General features: G+C 38.4%; 1 protein-coding gene across 1 annotated transcript in view; it reads left to right on the top strand.

Annotated features, from left to right (window-relative positions):
• SUMF1 (sulfatase modifying factor 1) overlaps positions 1–26547 on the top strand; it is an 85650-nt gene extending 59103 nt beyond the window's left edge. The window contains exons 8-9 of the mRNA XM_060766307.2: positions 14090–14149; positions 22710–26547. Coding sequence (XP_060622290.2) covers positions 14090–14149; positions 22710–22823 — 174 coding nt within the window. The 3' untranslated portion in view covers positions 22824–26547. The remainder of the gene's footprint in view (positions 1–14089; positions 14150–22709) is intronic.
• Positions 26548–26903: the final 356 nt, after the last annotated feature.

The raw sequence follows: 26903 nt of genomic DNA, 5'->3' as shown, positions 1-26903 counted from the left end.
AGAAGGAGGTGGGCATGTTAAGCTTGGTGAAAATAATACTAAAGGGTGGCATGATAACACTTAAATACCTCAAGGGTAGCTACAAAAAGAGGGTGCAAGTTTGTTTGGTGATGCTTTGAAGAATCATAGAATCAGAGTTGGAAGAGACCAACTCTGATTCTATGCAGTCCAATTCCCTCTCAAGAAGCAGGAAAATCGCATTCAAAACACCCCTGACAGATGACCATCCAGCCTCTGTTTAAAAGATTCCAAAGAAGGAACCTCTACAACACTCTGGGACAGAGTTCCACTGCTGAACAGCTCTCACAGTGAGGAAGTTCATCCTAATATTCAGGTGGAAGAATAGAACTAGATTTAAAGGTTTTAAGTTACAAAAGAGTCAGGTTTGATTAAACATTAGCAAGGACTTCTTTATAGGGAGAGCAGTTGGCAATGGAACCAATTGCCTAGAGAAATGGCAAGATGTCTTTCGCTGGTGTCTTTAAAAAAATGGACAACTACCTGCTGTGGGTATTCCAACTGGAGACCCTGCATTGAGCAGGGGTTGAACTTGGCTCTGTGATTTGATATACCCAAAAGGTTCTGTACATGTATCTTATACTTCCATAAAATATAAGTATTTTTGTATTCCCTTCTTCCTGATGCTTCCACCCATTGTTCTGTGCTAGCTTTTGCCTCATAATAATTGGCCAACATTCCATCAAACTGTTGAGGAAGAAAATTTGTCTGCTCTGATTAGTAAACCTAGCTTAGCATCATCTCTTGCCACTCAACTGCCTGCCGTTTCCCCCTTCTGTTTCTGTGTTTCTGTGTGTTGTTTTCCTGTATGTAAGAGATCAACACTTTCTTTCATGAAGGGATCCAAAGTGACAGAAATGTATAAGATGAGATCAGCAAAGGAATCTATTCTCAGTAACTGTTCTTCAGCAATGGTGATTTCTTCTATGGCACACTCTCCAAAGCAGAGTCTGGTTTTTGTCTTGAAGGTCTATGGATACCCTTGGTTCCGTTGTTCACAGTGAAACTGATGTGTGATACTGGTAAACTTTTATTGTATTTTTCATCTGTTGTCTGAAAGTTAACCAACCCAAAAGAATCACAGGATTTAAAGAAAAATGCCGGAACATTGTTTGGAATACTGTCACTTCAAATCTTGTGTTTCCCAATCATTTCTGCTACCAAAGCTGTGAAACCAACAGCAGCATTTACAGGTATATTTCAGCAAAGTAGAAGTATCCCAGGAAGTTGCTTCTTTAATCACAGATTTGCTATTGGGGCCAGAAAGAACAGGGATAGTTTCCTACACCTAAATAAATAAATAAATAAATCGCAGTTCAACATGTTTCAGAAAACTCAGTTCTAAACCAACCATGTGAAATGGGAGAAAACAGCTCAGATCAGCCTGACATAAGTGAACAGAACATTTTGAGCCTTCTAAAGACCACTTGAAACCTAGATGCACTGTTAGGATGCATTCAAGGAATACCCCCCCTCCCGGTTTCAACTCCACCTATCATATGATTTCCATTTTGATGGCCATTGTTATGCTGTGGATAGTTGGTTGAGCAGATTATCTTCTTCCCCCCTTTCTCTTTGTAATCTGCACACATGCTCAGTTTGGAATCTTGGAAGCAAGTGCTGTTTACATTGCCTGTTGTATGCAGGCAGGCACAGCTACAATACCAGATCCAAAACAGCAATGTGAGGAGAAAAATAGGAACCTCATTAAGCGGGGAGGTATTTTAGGCATGGCATTTAGATCAGAAAAATGAGGAATGTTTATAAACAACAAAAGCTCTTTGGCAAAGAGATGGAGCAACAGCACCCCTGTAGCCAGAACTGAGCACAGCCTCAAAAGATGCCAAAAGATAGGAAAAAGCCTATATATATATACCTTTATCTGTTGTCTGTCTTGTTATTGTACAATTGGCATTGAATGTTTGCCATTTATGTGTTCTGTGATCCGCCCTGAGTCCCCTTCTGGTTGAGAAGGGCAGAATAGAAATACTGTTAATAAATAAATAAATAAATACAGTAGGATCCATTAGAACAGAATCCCATTCTTTTCCAACTCAAGCCTTATTGCACCGTTTGCTACAGACATGCTTCTGCAACCCAACACCTTCTTTTGAATACCTTCACCCCCCTCTTAATATTGATATAGCGTAAAAGGCAGAAAAAACTGGTCAAATGATGCATAGGAATCAGAAGTCTGGGCCAGCATAAAAAATACTTTACAAAAAGGAGTTTCTTTATCAGAGACTTTGTTAATGGTTCTCACTCTTGGGTCCTCTTACGTTATAGATCATTGACTATCGTTCAAGCTGGCTGGAGATTTTGGAAAGTTAAATCCAAAGGCAACTGAGTTTGGGAACCACGATTTTAAATAGTCAGTAGAAAGCTAAATGACTGTGCTGATGTCTCTGATGGCAAAAAGAGTGACTAACAGTACTATTTTGTGCACACATATGCATGAGAGAAAGGAAGAGTTGAAGGATGTCCAGCTTCTGCTTTGTCAACTGTAACTTATCCGCTGGCTAAGAAGCATCCAAGCATAAATATGATAAATTAACTGTGCTGCTTCTTAACCTAGCAATGGATTTTAATGTAAGCCTCTTGCCTGTTTGGAAATGCAAGGTTGCTGGGCAAAGTACTCTACAGCTCAACACTAAGAGGCTATTTTAGCTTTGTGGCGCCACAACCAGTTTGCACCCTCCTTTGTTTTACTTGTGGAAAGTTACAGATTAGTGTTTAGAAATACATTTTGTATTGCTTTACAAGTGCTAGCAGATGGGGACCATTTAAATGTTTAAAGAAGCACTTGTAAAACAAGTTTTTACAGGTGTAGAATGAGATTTGCCTTACCTTCAATCTACCTTTATGTCTCCACTCCTAGACCTTTTCTGGTTTGTGGAAGGGATACTTGCCTATGGATAAAAGAGTCTGTTTTTCTACCCACTGCTTTCACTGGTACAAAAGAAAGAACATTTTTATGACCACGAAGGATCGAGAAAGTGTAGGCAAAAATGGCTTTGCATCTTCCCAGAGGGATCTGTGTCAATCCAGATCCCTCTTACCATCATGTTGCCTGTTCCCTTGTCTCAGTTAGCCTTGTTTCTGCAAGCCAGGACTGGGGAAGGCCAAGTGTTGTTGGAACACTAGTTCCCATCATACCCAGACAGCCTAGTCACTGATGATGTGAGTAGTAGTTCTTGAAGATTAGAAGTCCCTGGCCCCTGTTCTGTGAGGCCTGCCCATTGTGTAACTCTCAGCAAGCCATTCTAGATCAATGCATATCTACCTAGGCACAAATAGCCTTTCACACAGGTTTTCATGGAATGAAGCCATGGCAGTTAAAGTGGAATCATAGTGCTATAATTGTGTAGTGTGGAAGGGCCCCTGGTGTTAAACAGAGCAGGTGGTCCTCTCCTCTACCTCCAAGTTCCACAGCAGAAAAACAAGCAGTGCTTCCCCAAAGGATCTTTACCATGCAGGTTCTTAGAAAGTTTAGATTGTCCTGGAGGAATCCATTCTTACATTCTTGACTCCATTATTTGATTGATTTGCTCACTTTGGTTTTTGAAGGCTTCTGACTACTAGTTTTTCTTGGTGTTGGCTTGTTATGCTGTGCAAATTGTCTGTAATTACTTTGCTTGCTTTTTGTCAAACTTTGAATCTGGAATTGCCTTCTATTTCATTTCTGTGGACAATGGAAACATTGTGGGCCAGTAAATCAAATAATGGACCAAAGGTATAGCTTAAGGAGTGAGTGATGTTAGCAGAATAAGAAAGAATTAATGGAATATTTGGATACTTACAGAACTTTAAAAAAAAACAAAACAATTTTCCTTCTCAGTTTATTTATCCTAGAATTTTTTGCTCCTTATTTCAATCCTTTTCAATATTTAGCTTCTCTTCAACATAGTCTCTCCTAACCTGGTGCCCTCAAGATGTGTTGATCTACACTTCCCTGGCAAATGAAGGGAGTTGTATTTGAATACATTTGGGGGTGGTGGGGTGGTGGGTTGGAGAAAGTTGCCTTGGAAACTGTCTTTCTTTTCCCATTAAGCCTCTCCTTTGTTCCTATTAACTCTGCTTAGCTTTACTAATTCACTGTATCCATAATGTGTACAGTTAACCTCTCTCCCTCCCGTCGTTCATCCTTTTCTGCCCTAGATTGTAACTCCTTTGAGGCATGGGCCTGTTGTTAATTTAGTGCTTGTGTACTGGCAAGCCATGATTTAATAGTTACAAGTAATTAACAATAGAGCATAACAGCACATAACCAGGAGATCCATAGGAAGTACAACAGCAATCCAGATTGTGCCTCTTTCAAAGTGGAATAAACTAGAATAAACTGGATGCTCATATTTCCATTGTGACCAAAGTCAAACATGCAGGATCATGCAAGCATGCACAAATATTAGCTTTTCATGGCCTCAGGTTGCATATGAATGTAGGTGGGAGCTGTATTTAATTCTTAATCTGAAAATGTAATATACTCCTATTATTTTTTCCATGCTAACATGGTAAGGCCACTCCAGAGGAAATTTCCAAATCAGCATTACTGTCTAATAAGGGGAGGGGGGATTCAAATAATGACTGATATCAGTGGTAGATAGCAATGGTCAGTGGCTTAGTACTGTTTCAAGGAAGACAGGAGCTATATGCACAATACCCTGTTAAATTCTCGCTTGCAGATAATAGCTAGTTATGAGCTGTTGCCTTCAACTTACAGTAATCCTATGAATTAGAGACCTCCAAGTCTCCTTTTTTTCACCAGTGTTGCTCAAGTCTTGCAGACTTAGGGCTGGGGCTTCCTTGATTGAGTCTATCCACCTGGAATATGCTGTTCCTCTTTTCCAACAGCCTTCCAATTTTCTCATATTTTCTAGTGAGTCATATCAAGCAAAACAGGACAGCCACCTGACTTCTAGGCTGGATTTGTTTTAGGACCCATTTATTTGTCTTTTTAGTGGCCCATGGTATCTGTATAATTTTTCTCCAGCACTACATTTCAAAAGAGTTTAATTCTTCATCCCTGTCCAGTTTTCACATCCATACCATTGAAATAGGAATTTGATGGCTTGAATGATCCTGTATTTCATATTGAGTGACACTTCAGGATCTTTTCTGCTCCTTCATAGCTGCCCTTCTGCCCTCGTCCTTTTTTTGCTTTCTTAACTGCTGTCTCCATTCTGATTAATGATTGAGCCAAGGTATAGAAAATCTTAAACCTTTCCAATGTCTTCATTGTCTACTTTAAAGTTATGTAATCTTTACTTTCTCCATTAATTCTAAGAGCATTCATCCTCCTATTAGTCATTTGTACTGACTTTTTAATCATCTTAATAACTTCAATGATATCACATTTCTGTGATATCACAGAAATGCAACCAATAATATTTGGCTGTGATATGATATTTGGCTGTGAAATGCTCTGTAGCATTTCAACAACAAGGGGGATAGGAATACATCTTTAATCCTGTGTCCCTTGTTTGGAGAGCTCTGGAATTTTCTTGCAGATGGAGAAGACTCGATGCCTGAAATCCTGTTGCTGACATATGTGCACATAAGTATGATTTACATATGAGTATATCTGTTTGCTGTAGGGCTGCCATAAGTCAGGAACAACTTGAACAAACACATCAACAACCATGTAGCTTCTTGGACAGGGAACTATTCTATATCATTTGTGCACCATCCAATAGTCCTCCCATCCCAGCGCTTTTCAGCTAGTGTTGGATTCTTCTGCTTATTGATGGGGAAGAGAGGGGATGGAAAGGTGAGGCATTTCCAACAATGAGATAATTGGTCTCTGGGAAACGCACGAGAAAGGCACACTGAATTCATGAGCACACCTTTCCTAACCTTCACTCTTAAAAACCACACTAGGTGCATCTTAATTGACTGAATTGTCTTCCTTTTATTTTTTTCTCCCTACTAATAAACATAGCAGTTTACCTGGGGCTTGAAATAAGCTGGATCTGGTAGAAAGGACCCAAAAGGGCACATGTGAAACTTTAAACTCCGCAAAAGTGATGTAGGACCTTTGTTTTTAGAGTCCATCTAATTGTGGCGTGTTTTTCAGCCTTAGTTATGTCTCTGCGTTGCTAGTTTGTTGTTAGACAATATGTGAAGATTGAAAGATAACAGCCTGGACATTGTTTATTATAGTGATTGCATTTTCCCTGTGTTCCCTAACAAGCCATCTGTGCCCCATGTCCTCAAGGATACGAGGGGGATTTTAGTGCATCATTTCTGCAAAGTTTAGCTGTAGTCTCATTAATCCAAGGCTGGATGAATTGAGCCTCAGGGGGGTACTGTGTGTGGCTCGGTACTTCTGTCTTTCACATTTAGAGCAGTGCTTTATGTGTAGCTTACCTAATTCTTGACCAGATCTTTTTCCTTTTTCAAATAAAACGCGTCTCCTTAAAATGTTACTTATTTTAATGTCTCTGTCAAAGTTTTTACTAGTAAAATACCTTTGAAAATCAATATATTTATTTACACCTTCCTTTTAACTATTGACAGATAGAGATTAAAGACAGATACTTGGATTCCACCTGTCACTCCAGTTTAAATAAAAGACTTGCAGGAGAACAAATGAACGTTATTGTCTTGTAACATTTCTGCGAAAGTATTTGTTGTCGAAGGCTTTCATGGCCGGAATCACTGGGTTGCTGTGAGTTTTCTGGGCTGTATGACCGTGTTCCAGAAGCATTTTCTACTGACATTTTGCCCACATCCATAGCAGGCATCCTCAGAGGTTGAGGGGTCTGTTGGAAACTAGGCAAATGTGGTTTATATATCTGTGGAATGTCCCGGGTGGTAAAAAGAACCTTTGTCTGCTTGAAGCAAGTGTGAATGTTGCAATTGCCCATCTTGATTAACATTTAGTGACTTTGCAGTTTCAAAGCTTGGCTGGTTGCTGCCTGGGGGAATCCTTTGTTGGGAGGTGTTAGCTGGGCCTGATTGATTCTTAGAACAAAAATGTATGTATGTATATCTTATAAGACTCTCAAGAAAGTAATATAAATCAGGATTTTATGCTCTCTATTAGAATAAATTTTCTGAGACTTTATAGCATTTAACAAGAATGTTGTCAGCACATTATAAATAAATGTAGGTTATCATGTCAACATGGAGAAATAAACAACAGACTAAAGATAATAAAGTCCATCCTTTCCTGGAGTCGCATTTCAGTGAAGGAATTCAAAAGTCTCTATCTTTATCTTCAAAAGAATTCTTCTTTTGGCAACACAGTCTCACCTACAGGAACGCCCTAGAAAACATAATAACCGCATAATATGGCCTTTGACATTGACACAATATTCATCCAAAATCACTACGATTATTTCAAAGCACTGACATTTACTACAGGACATTCCTGGATGCAAAGACAAACCTATAATTGCCCACAAAAGATCCAGAAATTTAAGGGACCTCATGATCCATTCTGAATATAACTCTCCTACTACATCCCATAAACTTACCACTAGGGGTCACACTAGCTGTGGACACTGTAACTGTTGTCAGCAATCACTTAAGAGTAAAATATACTCTCATCCAACACTCAACATTAATGTCACATTACAACATTTGACAACATGTTCCACTGATAATGTAGTTTACCTATTAGAATGCCCCTGTAAACTACTATATGTTGGAATAACCACTAGACCCCTTAAAACTAGGATAAATGAACATCGTTCACGCATAAGGAATGGGTCCACTGACTCTTCACTATATGTACATTTTAATGAAAAAGCACATACACAACATAGCTTTAAATTTTGTGCTTTGGAAAAAATATTACCCAGACCAAATACAGATGTAAAAAAACTCCTTCTGCAAAGGGAATCTTTTTGGATCTTTAAACTACGAACATTGGTTCCTCAAGGACTAAATGACAAAATTGAATACACTTGTTTCTTGTGAGATGTAGTTCTATTTAAGAGGCAGCCAAGTTATGACTCATTGCTCGTTATAGAACCCCTACTGGAACAGAGCCTGTACTACTGAAGAGAATGTAAGTAGAGTAGCGTGTTTCTTTACTGTCATTATAAAATGTTTCTCTAGCAATGTTATTTTGGGAGTTTCATGTATCTATTGTGTATGTTATTTCTACTCCTTATTTAGTGCACTAAGTATAATATGATAACAGACTACACCCTGAAGAAGATAATTATTCGAAACAAGGATAACATACCGGGAGACCTTGTAGAGATTTTGTTGCCTAAGAAAGACTTTGTTGCCTAAGAAGAATTCCTTGAGACTGTGTTGCCAAAAGAAGAATTCTTTTGAAGATAAAGATAGAGACTTTTGAATTCCTTCACTGAAATCCGACTCCAGGAAAGGATGGACTTTATTATCTTTAGTCTGTTGTTTATTTCTCCATGTTGACATGATAACCTACATTTATTTATAATGTGCTGACAACATTCTTGTTAAATGCTATAAAGTCTCAGACAATTTATTCTAATAGAGAGCATAAAATCCAGATTTATATTACTTTCTTGAGAGTCTTATAAGATATACATACATACATTTTTGTTCTATGTCATTATAGATACTTGTGCATTGTTTGCCTGATTGATTCTTGTCTGGAATTCCCCTGCTTTTTGAGTGTTGCTCTTTATTTACTGTCCTGATTTTAGGGGTTTTTAAAATACTGGTAGCAAGATTTTGTTCATTTTCATGGTTTTCTCCTTTTTGTTGAAATTGTCCAAATGCTTATGGATTTCAATGGCTTCTCTGTGTAGTCTGACATGGTGATTGTTAGAGCATTTCTGTGTTCTCAAATAATATGCTGTGTCCAGGTTGGTTCCTCAGGTGCTCTGCTATGGCTGACTTCTCTGGTCGAATTAGCCTGCAGTGCCTTTCATGTTCCTTGATTTGTGTTTGGGCAATGCTGCGTTTGGTGGTCCCCGTGTAGACTTGTCCACAGCTACACGGTATATCGTAGACTCCTGCAGAGGTGAAAGGATCCCTCTTGTTTTTTGCTGAACATAGCATTTGTTGGATTTTCTTAGTGAGTCTGTAGATAGTTGTGTTTCTTCATCAGCTTTCCTATACCGTCAGTGGTTCTCTTGATGTATGGTAAAAACACTTTTCCTCTGGGTGGGTCTTTGTCTTTACTCTCGTGGCTTGTTATAACTACATGTATTGGGTGGATAGGTTTGAGAAGGAAAGAAAAGGAGGAAGGGAGACAGAATTAATGGATAATTTAGTTTGCTTGTATTTATGATTTGGTGTTTGGAGGTGCAATATGAATGCACACACAAATTTATCATTTGTTGAAATTTGATTTTTTTTTTTTTGGTTATGAAAATAAAATTACATTATAAGGCTCATAGTTGCATATCATGATGGTCAAACATTATAGTAGTAAGGAATAAGATGATAAAAAGAGATACAGTAACTTATACTTTTCAGTAAAAAACAGATTAAATACCTGGATGTAAATTCATTTGTAAGTTATATCAATACATTGCTTTTTCAGATGTTGCAAGCATTGTTAAATATTTTGTTATCCGCTGGATGTGTTGTCTTTCCAATACTGTTGAAACACAAAAGATCAATTTCTGTTAAATTCCATGACATTGGAAAATAGTTAACAAATAATATGCATAACACTCAACACCAGACATTTCTCTACTACCAAATTATTGGTGTAATTACTTGCTCTAGAATGAGGGCAAAAATGAGGGCTTTTGCAAAAGTTAAAAGTTGAAAGTGTATCAACAATAATACCCCTCCAACAAGTCGCTGATTTAGAAGAACCTTGTGTAAGAAGTACCCACAGCATTGATAAGAATTTTTTGTTGCGTTGGAAGATAAAGATCCTGACAGTAGTTTCCTAGGCTGTTCATTTTATGACTGGGCCATAGTTGTTGAATTAAGGTTCTGTTGGATAATTCTACTGTTACCTTTGAACATTCCTTCACTCGTTTTATTTATATCCCACTTTCCTCCCATGTAGGGGATTTAAAATTGAATTATCAGCTAGATCAAAAAGAACTAAAAGAACAATATTAAAGCAATTACAGACATGTTCCCAAAAGCCTGTTAGAAAAGAAAGTATTTCCTTCTGTTCAAAAGGACATCACCCTCAAAGCCCAGGGGCAGCCAACAGATCATTGCTTTTTAAAAGAGAATACTTTGTATAGTTGATGCTCAGATCAGAAAGTGTTCCCCCTCCCCCTTTTTTTGCAAGGCTATGAGTCCACAAATTGAGGAGGTGAAAGAAAAGAAGAATATGTTTTTTTTAAAAAGTAGAAATATCATTTAAGAAGAGAAAACCAGTTTGAGAGTACTAAAGGCTCTGTACCTTTGTCAAGGATTAGGAGCACAGGACCCTCACAAGAGAGGAAGGACAAAATAAGCATGCTTTTTTTAAAAAAAAAGAAAAAGAAAATACTTCTTTAGAAATCTCTTAAGTTTTCCAGCATGACTCCATGATTAGCTTCTGCCGAGCATTGATCATAGAATTACACTGGAGGATTGAGAAATGCCTGGAGAAATGCTTTCTCCAGGACAATCTAGGTCAGAGGTGTCAAACTTGTGGCCCTTCAAATGTTTCAAACTCCCAGAAGCCTTTGCCAGTTTGTCCAATGGCCAGGAATTCTGGGGGCTTCAGTCCAAAACACCCGGAGGGCCACATGTTTGACACCACTGCTCTTGGCCCTCCAGGGCAACTCCATAATCATCTTCTGGTGGAAATTGGCCACAGGGTGATGCTGAAGTACCTAGTCATTTCTAGAGAAAACATATAAATCAAACCTGTGAATAATCAAATTAACCAAAGTTAAGCCTGTAAATGTGAAGGCAGGACTGTAATGCTGTATAGCAGTGATTCTCAACCTGTGGGTGCTCAGGTGTTTTGGCCTACAACTCCCAGAAATACCAGCCAGTTAACCAGCTGTTACGATTTCTGGGAGTTGAAGGCCAAAAATCTGGGGACCCACAGGTTGAGAACCACTGCTATATAGGATTTGTTTCTTTCCCAAGCTCTGTGGCCCTTTGACTCACCTTCTGAAAGAGGACATTATGACAGGGATCCCAGTTACAATGAAGGTTCCAAAAGAGAAATACTTTATACATATATGTAATATATGTACAATGGAACATTCCTTCTTATATGTTGCCTTATAAATTATTTAAAAGGCAGGAATTAAAAAGAAATAACCAGCCATATTAATGAATAGTGATTCAAACTAATTCTGGAATGTTATGGGAGAGTTTCTTTGACCCAACTTTCATTTTTATATGGCTTACGTATGATTACGTTCGTATGTGATTACATGATATAATTCAGTAACTGATGAAATCCAAAGTCACAATCCTTCCTGTACTTTAAACTCAAAAAGTACTTAAATTTAAGACTCCCTTGGTGTGAGGTTACCTATGTTTTTTGCATTCAGAGAAAATAGGATCTTATCATACAACATTCTTGTTTTAGAATTGAAATGCAACCCACACGAGTGTGAGATTGATAATAGGAGTAAGAAGGAAAGATTTGCCTGTAGTATCATAGACAGAGCTGCAGGGTTCCTGCTTCTCAAACCAATGTTCCTGGGACCAGTCCTTCTCTCTTGAGTCATTGACCACTGGTACCTGACAGGTTTCCAGGAAAGAAAGAAACAGTTGTAGCCAATCAGCACAAATATGGTGGGGTTTTTTGCCATGTTGATATCAAAGTGCTTTCACTGTGTATTATGACCAACACCAGACGGCCAATTCTCTCACATCAGAAGCGATGCTCCTGACACGACAAAAAAAAGTGACCAACACCTTCCTCCTTTCTCAAATATAGGTTTATAGCCACCCATTCTGCACCCTGCATGGTTCCACTCCACGACAAGGAAACACATACTTAGGCCTCCAGATCCCACCTTTCCATTTCCATATATAATATTCCAGCTATACAGAATGGGAAAATGAGAAACAGTCTGGAGACAGGATTAATTTTTTGCTATGTTTATACCCCCCCCCCTCCCCAAATACCACTGGATCCACTTACAGCTGAATTCCCTCCACTGTAATAAAACAATGTTTGTACTATTCCATTAAGGGGATAATGTTGAGTAATGCAGTTTGTGGCCTGAAGAGGTTACAGCTCAAATGCTCCAGTAATGAATTGCTGTATATTAATCCTGCTTCAGAATGTGCAATGCTCACTTTAATTCATACTTTGCTGCTAGAATGCTCTGCACTCCCCTTATCTTCCTCTTTGCATAATTAATGAAGCTGGGGACTTAATCCAAAGAACCTGCTAATTGTATCTGTGCTTTAGAAGCAGAAGTTATCCCCTTTATAATCTTTGCACATTCAGAACGCACAGAGTCACATGGGTGCAAGGGAGAGAGAGACGCCTTTTGCAAATCAGAGATGAAACTACTTTTTGCCAGTTACTTTTCTTCCAGATAGGACACATTTAATTTTCATTTTGATGATGTTTCTCAGATTTTTAATCATACTTCTTTGGGTTTGAGGCTTTCTATAATTTTACTATAGGGAATTTTATTGAGATAAGTTGCTAATGTAACTTTCCATATTTTGTGTGTAGCTTTTTATGATGTATAAAGTGATACAAGTGCCAAACAGTATATTAGAAAGTTTCCACAGAGTTTGAGAACTATAGACAGCTTTGAAAGTGTACTTTTGTCTCGTCCATTGGTAGTTAGCAGATCACATTTATGCCTTTGGCAATATTATATGCAACTACTTAAACAGGAGTGAGCAATTGTGAACTACAGTTTCCAGTGTCCTTCATCATTGGCTGTGATAGGTAAATGAAACCACCTAAACGCCAAATTTGCCCACTTCTGACTCAGAACTATAAGGCCTACCTATCCACTTACCTACCCACATACCCAGTCATGTGTATGCTGCAATTCTGTGCATCAAATGTAACTTGAGTTCTTAAAGATCATAGAAAAAAGTTGGAATCTCATAGTATGCACAGAATTCCCTGATTGTCTCACGTTTTTGGTTGAAGCGCCACATGTAAATTAACACTAACAAAATGCAGTTTAAAATGTCCATATAACGAATTTGTTATTGTTTTCATCGTCACCATTATTACTATAATAATAAAAAACTTTATTTATATTCTGCCCTATCAGAAGGGACTCAGGGTGGATTCCAAACATAAAAGGCAAACATTCAATGCAATACATCCATACTAACAAAATTTAAACAATCTAGCCAGATAATCTAGCCAAATAATTAAAATAAAAACCAAATCTGAAAGCATTTATGTTCCCTATCCCCAATGTTTTTATGAAAGAGTTTATACTCTGGTCCATTAGTGTTTAACCATATTATCCTCTCTCTATTTTAGCAGGATGGGTAGTGTTTAAGGTTATATGAGACCTAGAATCCCAAAATTCAAAACTGGAGGTCATAGAAAGGGATGGACTACATGTAAAACCTAAGGGCCCCCAAGTGCCTCTCAGTTTAGGGATTGAAATTGTTTTCAGTTCCAGAACTAGGCTCATAGCCCTACCATACAAAATTCTATTCCAAGTTTTCTCCAAGCTGTTTTTTGTTTTGATTGCCTAATTTCTGGATGTGTATATCTCTGTATGTTATGAACAGCCTTCAAGTACCAAAGATGTGAGTTCTATATGCGGTCAAACTACTAAGTGGTACTCTGGTATCTGTGTACATTATGAGGGTCTGACCTACCAACAAATCCACAATTATGTTGGATTTTATTAATCATCAGACCTATCACACTGTCTTGAATAAACATAGATTTTGCATTTCTTTCCATGAAGTAAATTGGTTCCTTCCTTGTCTTCCTTGTCTGTCATCACAATCCCACTCTTGTCACTGTGCTTTTAGCAGTATATTACAACTTTATCTGGAGACATTAAAATAACATGTTGCTTGCAGCTTTGATGGAAGAAAAAAGCAATTGCAAACTGTACTGAGCAATTGTGCCACTGGACTGTCTTCTATTCTTTTCAGTGTTTATTTATCACAACTCCCTCACTTTCCTGTCTCTAATGCTTACATGATTGGTATTCAGCTGCTAGGTTTGTAAAGGTAACTATAATTGGTATCCTTCTATCTGCAGAAAGGACCTCCAACAGGGACTGATCGAGTAAAGAAAGGTGGATCCTATATGTGCCATAAGGTAAGGCTAAGAGATTTCCATATTTTTTTTTTGAAGATATTGCCACTCTGATGTTAGTACACACAGATTCTTATCTGAGTATGTGATAACTGATAAATAACATTATACTGCATGGCATAAAAATGAAGGCAATGACTTCAAAAGTGCTCTAGGGATGGATAGGTTGAAGTGATGATGAAACAATGAACTGTTAATTCACATTCCCTTTTGTATTAACGGAGATAAAGTATTGGTTGTCTACTAATTTTAGCTTGATGACAATTTAGCTGTCCCAGTAAGACATACCTAAAGTGTGAAGAGCTTGACAATCTCCCTTTTACTCCAGTGGCCAGCCCACACAATTGCGAGAACATGAGACAAGATCAGAAGTTTTCAAAAGACCTAAGTAAGAGAAAAGCTATTAGGACCTCTGCAAGTGCAATTGAATCTATATTTAGTTTGGCAGAATGTACTTTTGGTGCCACCCAGATGGAGAAGGAGGGAAAACGCCAGTAAGGTTGTTTTCAGAGAAACATTATATGGAAACAAATATGACCAAGAGGGGAAAAAAGGTTTCCCCAGTGTAGACATGTGGACACAAACTATGATTTGGACTTGGTCCAATGCACCCCAGCACACTTTGCACACAAATAGAAAATGGGAGAAACATTACCTTTCCTCACCATCTGCTCAAATCAGATGCTTGGTTTTAATACTACTGTGAAATAAATCTTCTGAGGATGCTACTGAGATTGACACACTGTCACTCTTGGAAAGTTTTTAAAATGTTGGTGTTGGTGACTGTTTTCTTCCAGTTTTTAGATGCTAGATCAAATCAGTTTTTTACTCTTCATAGATAAATGTTTTCTATTACTCTGCTTTAAGTGTGCTTTCTTTTTTTAGGTTTTGGAGGATTTTTACAAATGTTATTGAGTTAACTATGTGTTATCATATTAATTAAAATTTGTATAAGTGCCATTTTTGGATGCTTTTTATTTGCAAGTTATTGGACAAGAGTCTATCAAAGCTTTGGCAAGCATAATTCCACTTCAATACCTTCTCCCTGTAAGTGCAGCCTACCTCTCTGTTTCCAAGGCCTTTATGGTGATTTAGTGGCTAAAGCAGGCTGTGGGGGAGGCCAGGTAGTGGCTGTGCTTCTGCAGTCAAGTAGACAAAGAAAATGTCCTCTCACACCTATGAAGAACCTCCAAGAAGTCCAGGTAGATGCAGTGTTCTTCAAGAACATACCACCACTTTCCTCTTAACCCCTCAAGTTCTCCCAGTCACTAAATGGTCATAAAGGAGCTAAGAAAGATAGGGCACATGGGGTCATTGTGCAAAGGAGGTGTAACACCAGCAACAGGTGCAATGCCACTAACAGGATTCCATCCATTGTATGACGTAAATGTAATAAAGACCTTCTTGTCTAGAAGACTGCTCTAGAATCAACTAGTATGTTGAAGGAAATGAGAATAGGTTCAATACATTAAAAACACATAAAAAGTAAACATTAAAATAGAATTAAACCATTTATATACTTAAATAATTCAATTCATCAATAAAAAATAAAAACAAATATATAGAAAGCGCTAAAACTGTTCAATTAAAAACACTACAGCACAGCGTTGTCCATTTTATATTTTAAAAGCCAGTCTAAATAAAAAAATATCTTAGCTTATCAATGGAAGAACAACAAGCAGGGGGCCATTCTGACCTGTCTGAAAAGAAAGTTCCAGAGATTAGGGGCAACTACCAAGAAGATCCATTCTCTCACCTCCAACATCTGTGCTTGCAGTGGTGGTGGAACTGAAAGAAGGACTTCTCCTCATGATCTCATGTGCCTTAACTTCCTTTACAAATGGGTGTATATGTTTTAATAGCGGTTACACATACATGATCAGCACTACAAAGCCAAGCAGAGTGGGGAATATAAGAAGAGCTAAGTAGGTGGCCAACTAAAACTTTGGGGCTTTCAACCGGGAGTAATTAAGGGTGCCAGAGAAGTCATTCTTGTCATTTTCCAGTTTTTTCTACCTTCCACTAATAGGCCTACAGCCAACATGATTGTGATTCTGAAATTATAGTAGAGATTACATTTCAAGAGATTACATCTGCCCATAGTCTTTGGACTACTTATTTTTGGAGCCTTTCATTTCCACACATAGTGTTGATGTTTTAATATTGAGTCTTCTTTTTAATTCATGGTCTTCTTTGAACTCCTTATTTTTGAAGAAAGCAGTGTAATCTAAGATGAAAATAAGTTTTATCTAAACCCATGTTGAAAAAAAATACTTTGTTTTGAAGTGTTCTTACCACCTAATCAGCCTGACATCAACACCAGGAATTGACCACCTTGGTTAGCATTTGATGGCCTGACCGTTTTTAGATGTGGCTTGTTACTGCCTGGGAAATTTCCTTGTTGAGAGGTGACCAGGTGTTCCTGATTGTTTCCTGGCTGGAGTTTCCCTGTGTTTGAGTTTTGTTTTTTATTTACTGTTATAATTTTAGAGTTTTTTAATACTGGTAGCCAGATTTTGTTCCTTTTTATGATTTCTTTCTTTCTGTTGAAATTGTTCACATGCTTATGGATTTCAGTGGCTTGTCTGTGTAGCCTGACATGGTGGCTGTTAGAGTGGTCCAGCATTTCTATGTTCTCAAATAATATGCTGTGTCCAGGATGGTTAACATGGGTTTCTCAAAAACAAGTAATACCAGATGAACCTTACTTCCTTTTTATATGTGAACAAGCTTGGTAGATAACCAATAATTCTCGAAGAGTATTTATAATAGTAAATGAGTTCTACAAATTCCTGGAAAATTTTACATTAATATAAGTGCAATATAAGTGCAAACTGCTTTACTGTCTTGACTTTGCACTTATATTGCCCTTATATTAATGTAAAATTTTCCAGGAATTTGTAGAACTCGTATAAAATTAGAGAGGAGTTAATCACCTGAATATATAAATGAGTGCAATCTACGTTTTTAGTAACCAATAATTCTTGAAGAGTATTTGTAATAGGAAATGAATATTTCCCTCCTGCCATTTTCCTAATTCCCAGTGTTATGCATAGCAGAGCTTTTACAAAAGATCTCTTGTGCAAGGCAAAACAATGCATCCAATTTTATTTATTTTAATTAAAAATTAATCTTATTGTGCATTTTTCCTTCTGTGTGGTTCAGAGGTTCTCTTTGTTTTACACTTTCAACATTTTCCTTTATAATGCATTAGATTCTTATCCTCCAGAAGAAGCACACATTGTCTATACCAAGATCACATGTTGTACACTGTTTTATTTTCAGGTGAAATCAATGTCACACATTAATTAGTAGATTGAGTCAATTAAAAACAGAATAACAGTTTCCTTTAGAGATGAGTAATATGGCCCAATTTAGAGTCTACTGAAGACAAAATAGGCTTTCTTTTAAAGGATAATAAAACTTGTCTGTGACTTCGGGACTTGAATGTAGAAGTAAAACAGAATTTCACCAACTTCTGTTTTTCTCTAAAGTATAAATACAGGTTAAACTACCTTCAGCTAAAAACATTCCAGGTTTCTACTTGGGTTAGTTCAGAAATAATTTGAATAGGAAAGTAAATCCTTAGTTATTTCTTACATGCATGTCAGTACAAAAATTACTCCCCACTGTGGAAGGAAATGAATATTCCCCTGCAGTATTATCCTTGTATTTGAGTACCCTGAAGTGTTGCAGAGAAATCATTCCACAGAGAAAAACACATAGGTTTTTTGCACATATGGAAAAAAAATGTTTCATGTGCAGAAGGCAGGTTTTCTGTGTAGGAAACTCATTTTCTCTCAATATTAATTTATTTTATTTATCGTGCCAAGTAAATTGAGAATACAGTTATAATGTATTTAAACACCATGAACAAAGTTAAAACTTGGCATTATGCTAAATTTCCTTTGACCAGAACCTGGCCACTTCAAGTGCCTCTGGTATTGCTATAAGGAGGTCCTCCACTATGCCTGTGACAGGGCTCAGACTTCATTGTAGTAGGTGCTCTGTGGTTTGCTCTTCTCCACACTCACCTGTTGTGGACTCCACTTTATAGCCCCATTTCTTAAAATTGGCTCTGCATCTCATGGTGCCAGAGTACAGCCTGTTCAGTGCTTTCCAAGTCGCCTGGTCTGTGTACTCAAGATCTTAGGAAGCTGTTTCTTGATTTAAGGTGTTGGCATGTTGGCTGATATTCGAACAGAGGATGGGCCAGAGATGTCAATGTCTTGGTCCTTTCATTGCTGGCTGCTACTTCCTGACGGATATTAGGTGGTGCAATGCCTGCTATACAGTATAATTTCTCCACTGGTGTAGGGTGTAGACATCCTGTGATAATGTGGCATGTCTCATTAAGAGCCACGTCCACTGTTTTGATGTGGCGAGATATATTCCACACTGGGCATGTGTATTCAGTAGCAGAGCAGCAAAACTCAACAGCAGATGTCTTAGGTTGCTGTAGGTTTTCCGAGCTGTATGTCCATGTTCTAGAAGCATTCTCTCCTGACGTTTCGCCTGCATCAGTGGCAGGCATCTTTAGAGGTTCTGAGGCAGATGTCTTCACTGTATCTTCTCTGAAGAACTCAGGTTTTTGCACAAAAGCTCAATGTATTTCTCTGCAGAATAATTGTTCCACATTGTTCCAATATATTAAATAGCAGTAGAAAACAGAACAAAAATTCCAATGGTCTATAATCTTATAATCCAAAGAAAGATGAATTATGAAGATTCTTTCTATCTCTAAACTTCTTTCCCATATAACGACTAACCTTTACCAGTCTCCTTCCTCCAAAGACCATCCTGACCTCATTCCCTTCTCCTTTTCTTGTAATGCTAAAAAAAGGCAGCTTATACACTCATAGTTTCTAGAGGAAGTTGCTGGCCTTCCGACTGTACATCTACAAGGCTGCAGTTGGAGGAGAAATGATCCCAACAGACACTGCTTTCTGGCATGGTTTTTGGTTGCGTTATCTATTTCCCCCTTATTTATTGCTCTTGTTTTAGGCATAGCAACTTAAGAATTAGAAGGAAGAGAGTGGCAGCTTCATGCTGCTAACTGTGAGTTCACTTCTAGTCATTATGGCATAGGATGAGGAGGATCGATAGGACTCCAGATGGTCAGAGACAGAGGAAGGAGGGAAAGCTGACTTTCAGCAGCAGCAACATCCAAGAAAGGTTTAAACCTAAAGTGACATGTGTCTTGTAGCTGATGGTCATCTTTTTGGTATGTCATTTTAGGTCATCCTAGTTATATCACACTAATTGAATCTCTGCACCAGCAGTTTTCGGACCGCTAGGCCGCTTCTATGTAGTTCACCCTCCAGGAAACAGAGAATCTTTTCAATTAAATAGAGACTCTCCTAGACATGTGTCAAAACTTCTCTGTTCCAAGCCTTCTTAATTCAAAGACTGTAGCAGGCTCCATCTTTAAAGTGATTGAATGCAGAGGGAAAATGAGTGGTCTCTGCTGATGGCCAATTGATGTCATGGGGAAAAATCATCTTGATGCCATGTATTCCAGCAAATGCCAACTGTATTCATTTAATCAGTGAGATAAGGGAGCGTGTTTGGCTTTTCTTGATATCGTGTTGCCCGAATCATGAAGTGTTCTAAATTGAAAACTGTCTTATTTGGGAGCAACTATCTTTCTTCACAAATTAACAGAATGGACACTAGTAAAGCAAATCCAATTACAGATTTGATCTACAAAGTGTCTCTGGGCCGGAATATTGTCATTAATGAAACATTTCAGGCAAAATGCCCAATTCCATTTAATAAGGTAAAATCCTACTGGAACTTACTGTCTGTAATATGCATAATCAGGATGCCGTTGGTGTTTTTATGGATACATAACCAGTGGCTCTGTTTTATTGTATGAGCTGGAAGCATTCTCAAAATCAGATTAAACACAGTCTGCTTCATTGACTGCAGCCAAGAAATCAGAAGACGTTTACTTCTTGGGAGGAAAGCAATGACCAATCTCGATAAAATAATGAAGAGTAGAGACATCACACTGGCAACAAAGATCTGCATAGTTAAAGCAATGGTATTCCTCATAGTAACATATGGATGTGAGAGCTGGATCATAAGGAAGGCTCAGCAAAGGAAGATGGACGCTTTTGAACTGTGATGTTGGAGGAAAATTCTGAGAGTGCCTTGGACCACAAGAAGATCAAACTGGTCCATACTCCAGGAAATAAAGCCCGACTGCTCACTGGAGGGAAGGATATTAGAGGCAAAGATGAAGTACTTTGGCCTCATAATAATAAGACAGGAAAGCTTGGAGAAGACAATTATGCTGGTAGAAATGGAAGGAAAAAGGAAGAGGGGCAGACCAAGGGCAAGATGAGTGGATGGTATTCTTGAAGTGACTGGATTGACTTTGAAGAAATTGGGGGTGCTCTGTCGTGGGCTGGCCCATGAGGTCACAAAGAGTCAGAAGCCAATGAACGAATAAACAACAACAACACTTCATTGAAATGATTTATGCTGTGGAATTAAACATGTTAAAATAAATACATAACGCAGTTCATAAGCTTTATCTCAAGGTAGTGGGTTATATCCAGTTTCGTTGCTTATGTTGACAGTAGATGGAGCATCCACAAAGTTGGGTTGCTGTAAGTTTTCCAGGCTGTATGGACATGTTCCAGAAGCATTCACTCCTGACGATTCACCCACATGTATGGCAGGCATCCTCAGAGTTTTTGAGGTCACAACTTCTGAGGATATGGGTGAAATGTCAGGAGAAAAGGCTTCTGGAACATGGCCATACAGGCTGGAAAATTCACAGCAACCCAATGGTTCTGGCCATGAAAGCCTTCAACGACACATCCATAAAGTCTTTTAAAATCAGTCCTCTCTGCAAGCTTCAGCACTCGATCTCATATTGCCCAGGAGGATCTCCCAACCCACAGGCTCAGAGATCATGAGGTGAAGGGGATAGGTACAGAAAAAAAATGATGTTCTGAAAAATTGATGTTCTGCCTCACAGGAAAGTGAGAGCTTTCCACATAGTGCAACGCTACAATTGAATGCAACCCAGATTTTTAAATCACTTGAGATAATAAGCAATTGCAAAGTTTTGGAATAAAAGCGTCTTTCAATTCCCCTAGTAATTTTATTAAATATAACAAGAGGCTTCTTATTTGCAAAAGCCTTTTGTGGGGTAGTCCTGGGAATAGAGGTGCTAGTGCTATAATTGCAGGATTACTACTCATGTTGTGCTTGGGGATGTCAGGCACAGCTATGGACTGCTTGTCTCTTTTGCTGTTCTTCTGTTCTTTAAAGATACCACCAAGCCGTCTTGCACAGAGTTTGCCACAGTAGACCTGTAGAAGGATTGCAAGTCACGGAAATCTCTATGGCAACATAGATCATATCATTCTCTCGCAGCCGTCGTTCTCACATGATAAAGCACACATCCCCAAGGAAGCTGAAATGACTGTTAGGGAGGTACAAGTCATGTCAGAATAAATTTGAAAAGAAGGGCAGAAATGTGGAGGAGGGCACTAAAGAATGTCAATCAAAAAGAAAAATGAAATTCTTGTTGGACTCATAGCAAAGAAGTGGAAAGGCATAGGAACCATGAATAGCAAAGATTTCCATTTTTTTTCTTCACATGCTACGAGATATATGAAAATAGACCTAGCCCGATTTATCCCAGATATGTTGCTTTTTCTGACATTGTGAGAAGTGATGATGATGGGAATCTTCCTAGCTATACACCTAGCAAAATAGTAGAGATTTTTGTCTGCGGCAAAAAGTATCTTACGATCAAAGTCATTAGCATAGAAAGGCTTTGGATCAGTGGCTACTTCAGAGTCAGCATTCTAAAAAAATTAGGAAAGTGCTGAGTAAATCCAGTTCTGAAATTTGTATTAACATGCTTTTGCAGTCCTAAAGAAACATACATCTCTTGCAAACATACATCTCTTACATCCCGTGCAAACCCAGTTCTGAAATGTATATTGACATGCCTAGAGAAGACAATTATGCTGGGGAAAGTGGAAGGCAAAAGGAAGAGGGGCCGACCAAAGGCAAGATGGATGGATGGCATCCTTGAGGTGACTGGACTGACCTTGAAGGAGCTGGGGGTGGTGACGGCCGACAGGGAGCTCTGGCGTGGGCTGGTCCATGAGGTCACGAAGAGTCGGAGACGACTGAACGAATGAACAACAACAAAGTAGTTGGAAAATGTCGTATGAAATAATCTGCAGCAATGCTTCAGTAAGGTAAAATGGACCTGAGAAACCACACATTAAAAAATCTTCATTTTTAATATATTTTTAGGAAGTCTGGCCTATTTTCCTTCTTATCCTAGAAGACTCTTACCTTTAGACAGAATAGTGTCAAATTATGTAGATCACCATGGGGTGTTATTAGAATTTTTTGTCTCAGAAACCAGCGTTTTTTGGTCTATTTCTATTCACATGAGCTAAATTAGAGAATCTCTCCCTTGGTTGACTAATGTTCTTTGTTATCCATTGGAGAATTACAATGGCATGTTCACCGAATCAATGAAATTTAATAGGAACCTGTGCTAATGTTCAACTTTCCTTCTCAGTCCTACTGCTATAGGTATCGATGTGCAGCTCGAAGCCAAAATACTCCTGACAGTTCTGCCTCAAACCTGGGATTCCGCTGTGCAGCTGATACTCTGCCTGACTACTTACAGTGACAAAGCCAACAGCTGTGGAGGACTAAGGAAACTCACCAAGGCCTTAAAGAAAAGAGTGCAGCTCAGGCAAAACTGACATCTTGCCAAAAATGAAAAAATTAAAAAGAAATATTGAGTACGTTAGCTAGCAAATTTCTTTCTATCACTGGACTGTACTTATGTATATGAAATGTTTAATTATGATATCTGGAAATCACATCCATTTGTATTGAAATAAAAAAGAATTGTGTTTCTAAGCATTATTGTTTTCTGAAAATCAAGGAGCATCCTTCTGACACAACTCCCTTCAAACATAAGGTAGATTTATAGTACTTGGGGGGGGGGGGGACATTACTAGGTTTCCTTTAATTACAATTGTTGTAATTAGGCCACAAGTGAAGAGAAACAGGAAATACAATCCGGAATTGAAGGAAGTTGAAGTCTCACTAAAATTTGGTGGGGAGTTCAGGTATGATTTTCTGGACTCAGTAATTTCAGTAGGATGTAAATGCAGTTAGCTTTCTTTGGGAGTGGTAACTTGAGATATATTTTGCCTTGGCCTCTGAGATGCACCTCTGGAAATGTTTTGCAATATGCTTTGTTTGTGAAATGCCTCAGGATCACTTGCTGTTTATCAGAGGCCCCTTTTACCTTGGTGAGTAACAATTTCCTGAGCAATCTATTGTTTAATTAAATTGTGGGATTGCATTGGAATGCCCTGGTGGAACCTGAAGAAGGTGGATGGAAATATATTTTCTCTTCAAGGAGGAACACTGGACAGGATGTGGAGAGAAATTGCCAAGGACACAAAGTAGGAAAATGTGTTTGAGCAGCTGATACCTGCTGCCAGATCTGAGTTTCTTATACCAAGGCTGCAATGCTAAGCACATTTACCTGATGATGGTTGTTGAAAGAAAGTGAAGCTTGAAGCACTGGATTGTAGTGGATTGAGATGGCTCAGATTCCTGTCTGCTGGGCAACATTTCTGGTAACTTCAGCAAATGTGGCTTATGTACAATGTATTGTCGAAGTCTTTCATGGCCAGAATCACTGGGTTGCTGTAAGTTTTTTGGGCTGTATGGCCATGTTCCAGAAGCATTCTCTCCTGATGTTTTGCCTGCATCTATGACAGGCATCCTCGGAAGTTGTGAAACCTCATAACCTCTGAGGATGCCTGCCATAGATGCAGGCAAAACATCAGGAGAGAATGCTTTTGGAACATGGCCATACAGCCCAAAAAACTTACAGCAACCCAGTGGCTGATGTATTTCTACATTTTAAGAAACATCTGAAATTCCTGATAAGATAATGTCGGAGAGTAGTAGACATGTAGTGTATAGACTGTGAGCTGAATCTTTATCACCTTGCTGTTTTCCAACTAGAATAGGTAGATTGAATTCAAGTGTTGAATGCTAACATATTTGTAAATTCAATTTATTCAATTGATTTATTCTAGCTGAGGCCAACAACTGCAATCAGGACTTTCACAATGGTTCCCAACCTTTGGGCCTCCAGGTGTTTTGGACTTCAACTCCCAGAAATCCCACCAATCTTACTAGCTGTTAGGAATTGTGGGAACTAAAGTTCAAAACATTGGAGGCCCAAAGGTTGGGAACCACTGAAAATCTCCTGAAACAAAACACACTTCATTTTTTTAATACTGGCCAATTGTCTTTAGTAGTTCTTTTCCTTTAGGAGTAGATAGAGTTACAATGTAATCAGTCACTGGCTCTCAGAATAATATTTTACTCACAGAGAGACAGAGATTTTGAGCCTCTACTTGTTGGGGAAAGTGAGGAAAAATCTCCTGGGAAATCTCAGTTTAATGAACTAGTGACAATACATCCTTCACAGATCAAGGTGCTCTCCTGATGATTTGGACAATATCTGGACAATGATTAGGGACCAAGGCAGTTGTCCAAAATATGTAGCGGACCTGCCATTATTCTCAGGTAGTGCAGTTAATGCCATAACCAAAAAATTCACTTGAAGAGGTCTGAAAACAGAACTCCAGATTACAGTAATATGAACAGCCTGCTTGCTATAGATGCATAAAGCCAGAACTGAAAATGGATCACATATTTTATTCCATCTTCTGTTATGTATTATTGGAACTCTTAAGATCAGTCACAGAGGTACGTAAAAAGTTTTTATAGTTTTGTACCATCTAATTTCAGTACTACATAAAGCTTTGAGTTCATCTGAATTATCCATCAGTTGTTATGCTAATGTTCATGTTAAGAAGTGATGGTCTGAGCATCGGACTGTGAGTCTGGAGTGCAGGGTTGTATTCCCTGTTTGGCCATAGAAACCTCTCTGGGTGAGTCATATACTCTGAGCCCCAGAAAAAAAAACACAACATGGTAGGTTTATCTTATGGTTTCCATAAATTGGAAATGAGCAACAACGTTACACAACCTGAGACATTGCAAACATCTCATATTGAATTATATGTTGAACTTGTTTTTAAAAATTGTGTAATTGAAGTAGCATGTTTATTTCCTTCCTAACAAATCAGTTGAATTGCATGCTGCCTTCAAAGAAGTTTTTTTCTCAAGCCACAAATAGTGCAACAGGAAACCGAATTGTGGTTTGTTGAATGTTGGCCCATCCTTGCAAACTAACTATTGTTTCCTAGCCAATTGTAAAAAGTAAAGGTAAAGATTTTCCCTGACATTAAGTCTAGTTGTATCTGACTCTGGGGGGTGGTGCTTGTCTCCATTTCTAAGCCAAAGAGCCAATCCGTAGACGCCTCCAAGGTCATGTGGCCAGCATGACTGCATGGAATGCCATTACCTTCTTGCAGAAGCAGTACCTATTGATCTACTTACATTTGCATGTTTTTGAACTGTTAGGTTGGCAGAAGTTGGACCTAACTGCAGGAGCTCACTCCCTGGATTTGAACCGCCAACCTTTCGGTCAGCAAGTTCAGCAGCTCAGGGGGCCTTAGCCAATTGTATGTCACAGTAATAAGCATATTGTTAACTTGGGTTTATTCAAGTCATGGGTTAATGTTGCATGTATACCCAGAACTGTAACTTGTTCCTATCCTGCTCTCTCATAAGTTGACAGAGCGGAAGAGAAACAGCACAAATGAAGAGAACAAGCTATAGCTTGTTAGGTCATCTGTCAGACAATTCATCGCTGAACCATCAAGCCATGGCTAATAGAAGGTATCTAAGAATGATATAGGATTTAGCACTAATTTATGTGACCCATAAATTAGTGCTAAATCCTGAAAGAGATGCAGTGACCAGTAGCTATTCATTTTGTTGCTTGTTTTGTTTCTTTTGTTTGTGTTTCCCCTTAATCAAAGATATTCTGATGGCGGAAGAGTCTAACTGGGTATAACCTGTAGAAGTTCATAAAACTACATCCATTGTCCAATCCTAAAATTGAAAAAAAAAACTGAATTAGGATGGTATATTTTGTTGATTAACTTTCTCCAAGAAGTCTAGGGCAGCAATTTATCTTGTTACTTTTACAAGGTATCTATAACCTTCTCTGCCAAAACTTGCTGGTGCCTCATCATACTACAACTCCCTGGATTCCATAGCATTAAGCCATGGCAGTTAAAGTGGTGTCAAACTGCAATTACTTTGTTCAAAAACAAACTGACCAGTCAAAATTGCTGCCTGGGATGAACAGGACATTTTGTCCTCCTGTTTCTTTTGTTGTGCAGTTTATCGCTGTGTTGCACTTTTCAGACCACAAAATTCTAAAAATAAAGTATTTAAAGAAAATAGTTCAGTGTTCTGTACTCACTTGAGGGAAAAGAGGGGGCGGCAGGGTAAGAGATGAGTGTGTTGCCTATTTGTTTTGTCTGTTTTTTGCCTGTGTCCATACAATTTGGATGCATAGTTTGCTTGTTTTGGAGATGACATGGAGTGTGTGAGTGTCTTGTTTTCATGTTTCTGTGGGTATCACTACTTTGCCTTGGTTGAAATTAGCATTTTGTGGGTTTAAATTTGTGATTTGACTTTTGGGATTTGGAGCCCACTTTTGCCTCACACTGTTTCTTAACAAAGTTCCCTGCGTTCCCAGGTTGCTTTTTTTGAATGACTGCTCAATCACAAAGCATGGCTTCAAAATACACCTCTG

Source organism: Anolis sagrei, chromosome 2 (assembly GCF_037176765.1).
Source record: "Anolis sagrei isolate rAnoSag1 chromosome 2, rAnoSag1.mat, whole genome shotgun sequence".
NCBI classification, from domain to species: domain Eukaryota; kingdom Metazoa; phylum Chordata; class Lepidosauria; order Squamata; family Dactyloidae; genus Anolis; species Anolis sagrei.
The sequence above is the reverse complement of the archived record's forward strand: the minus strand, read 5'-3'. Positions and strand labels throughout refer to the sequence as shown.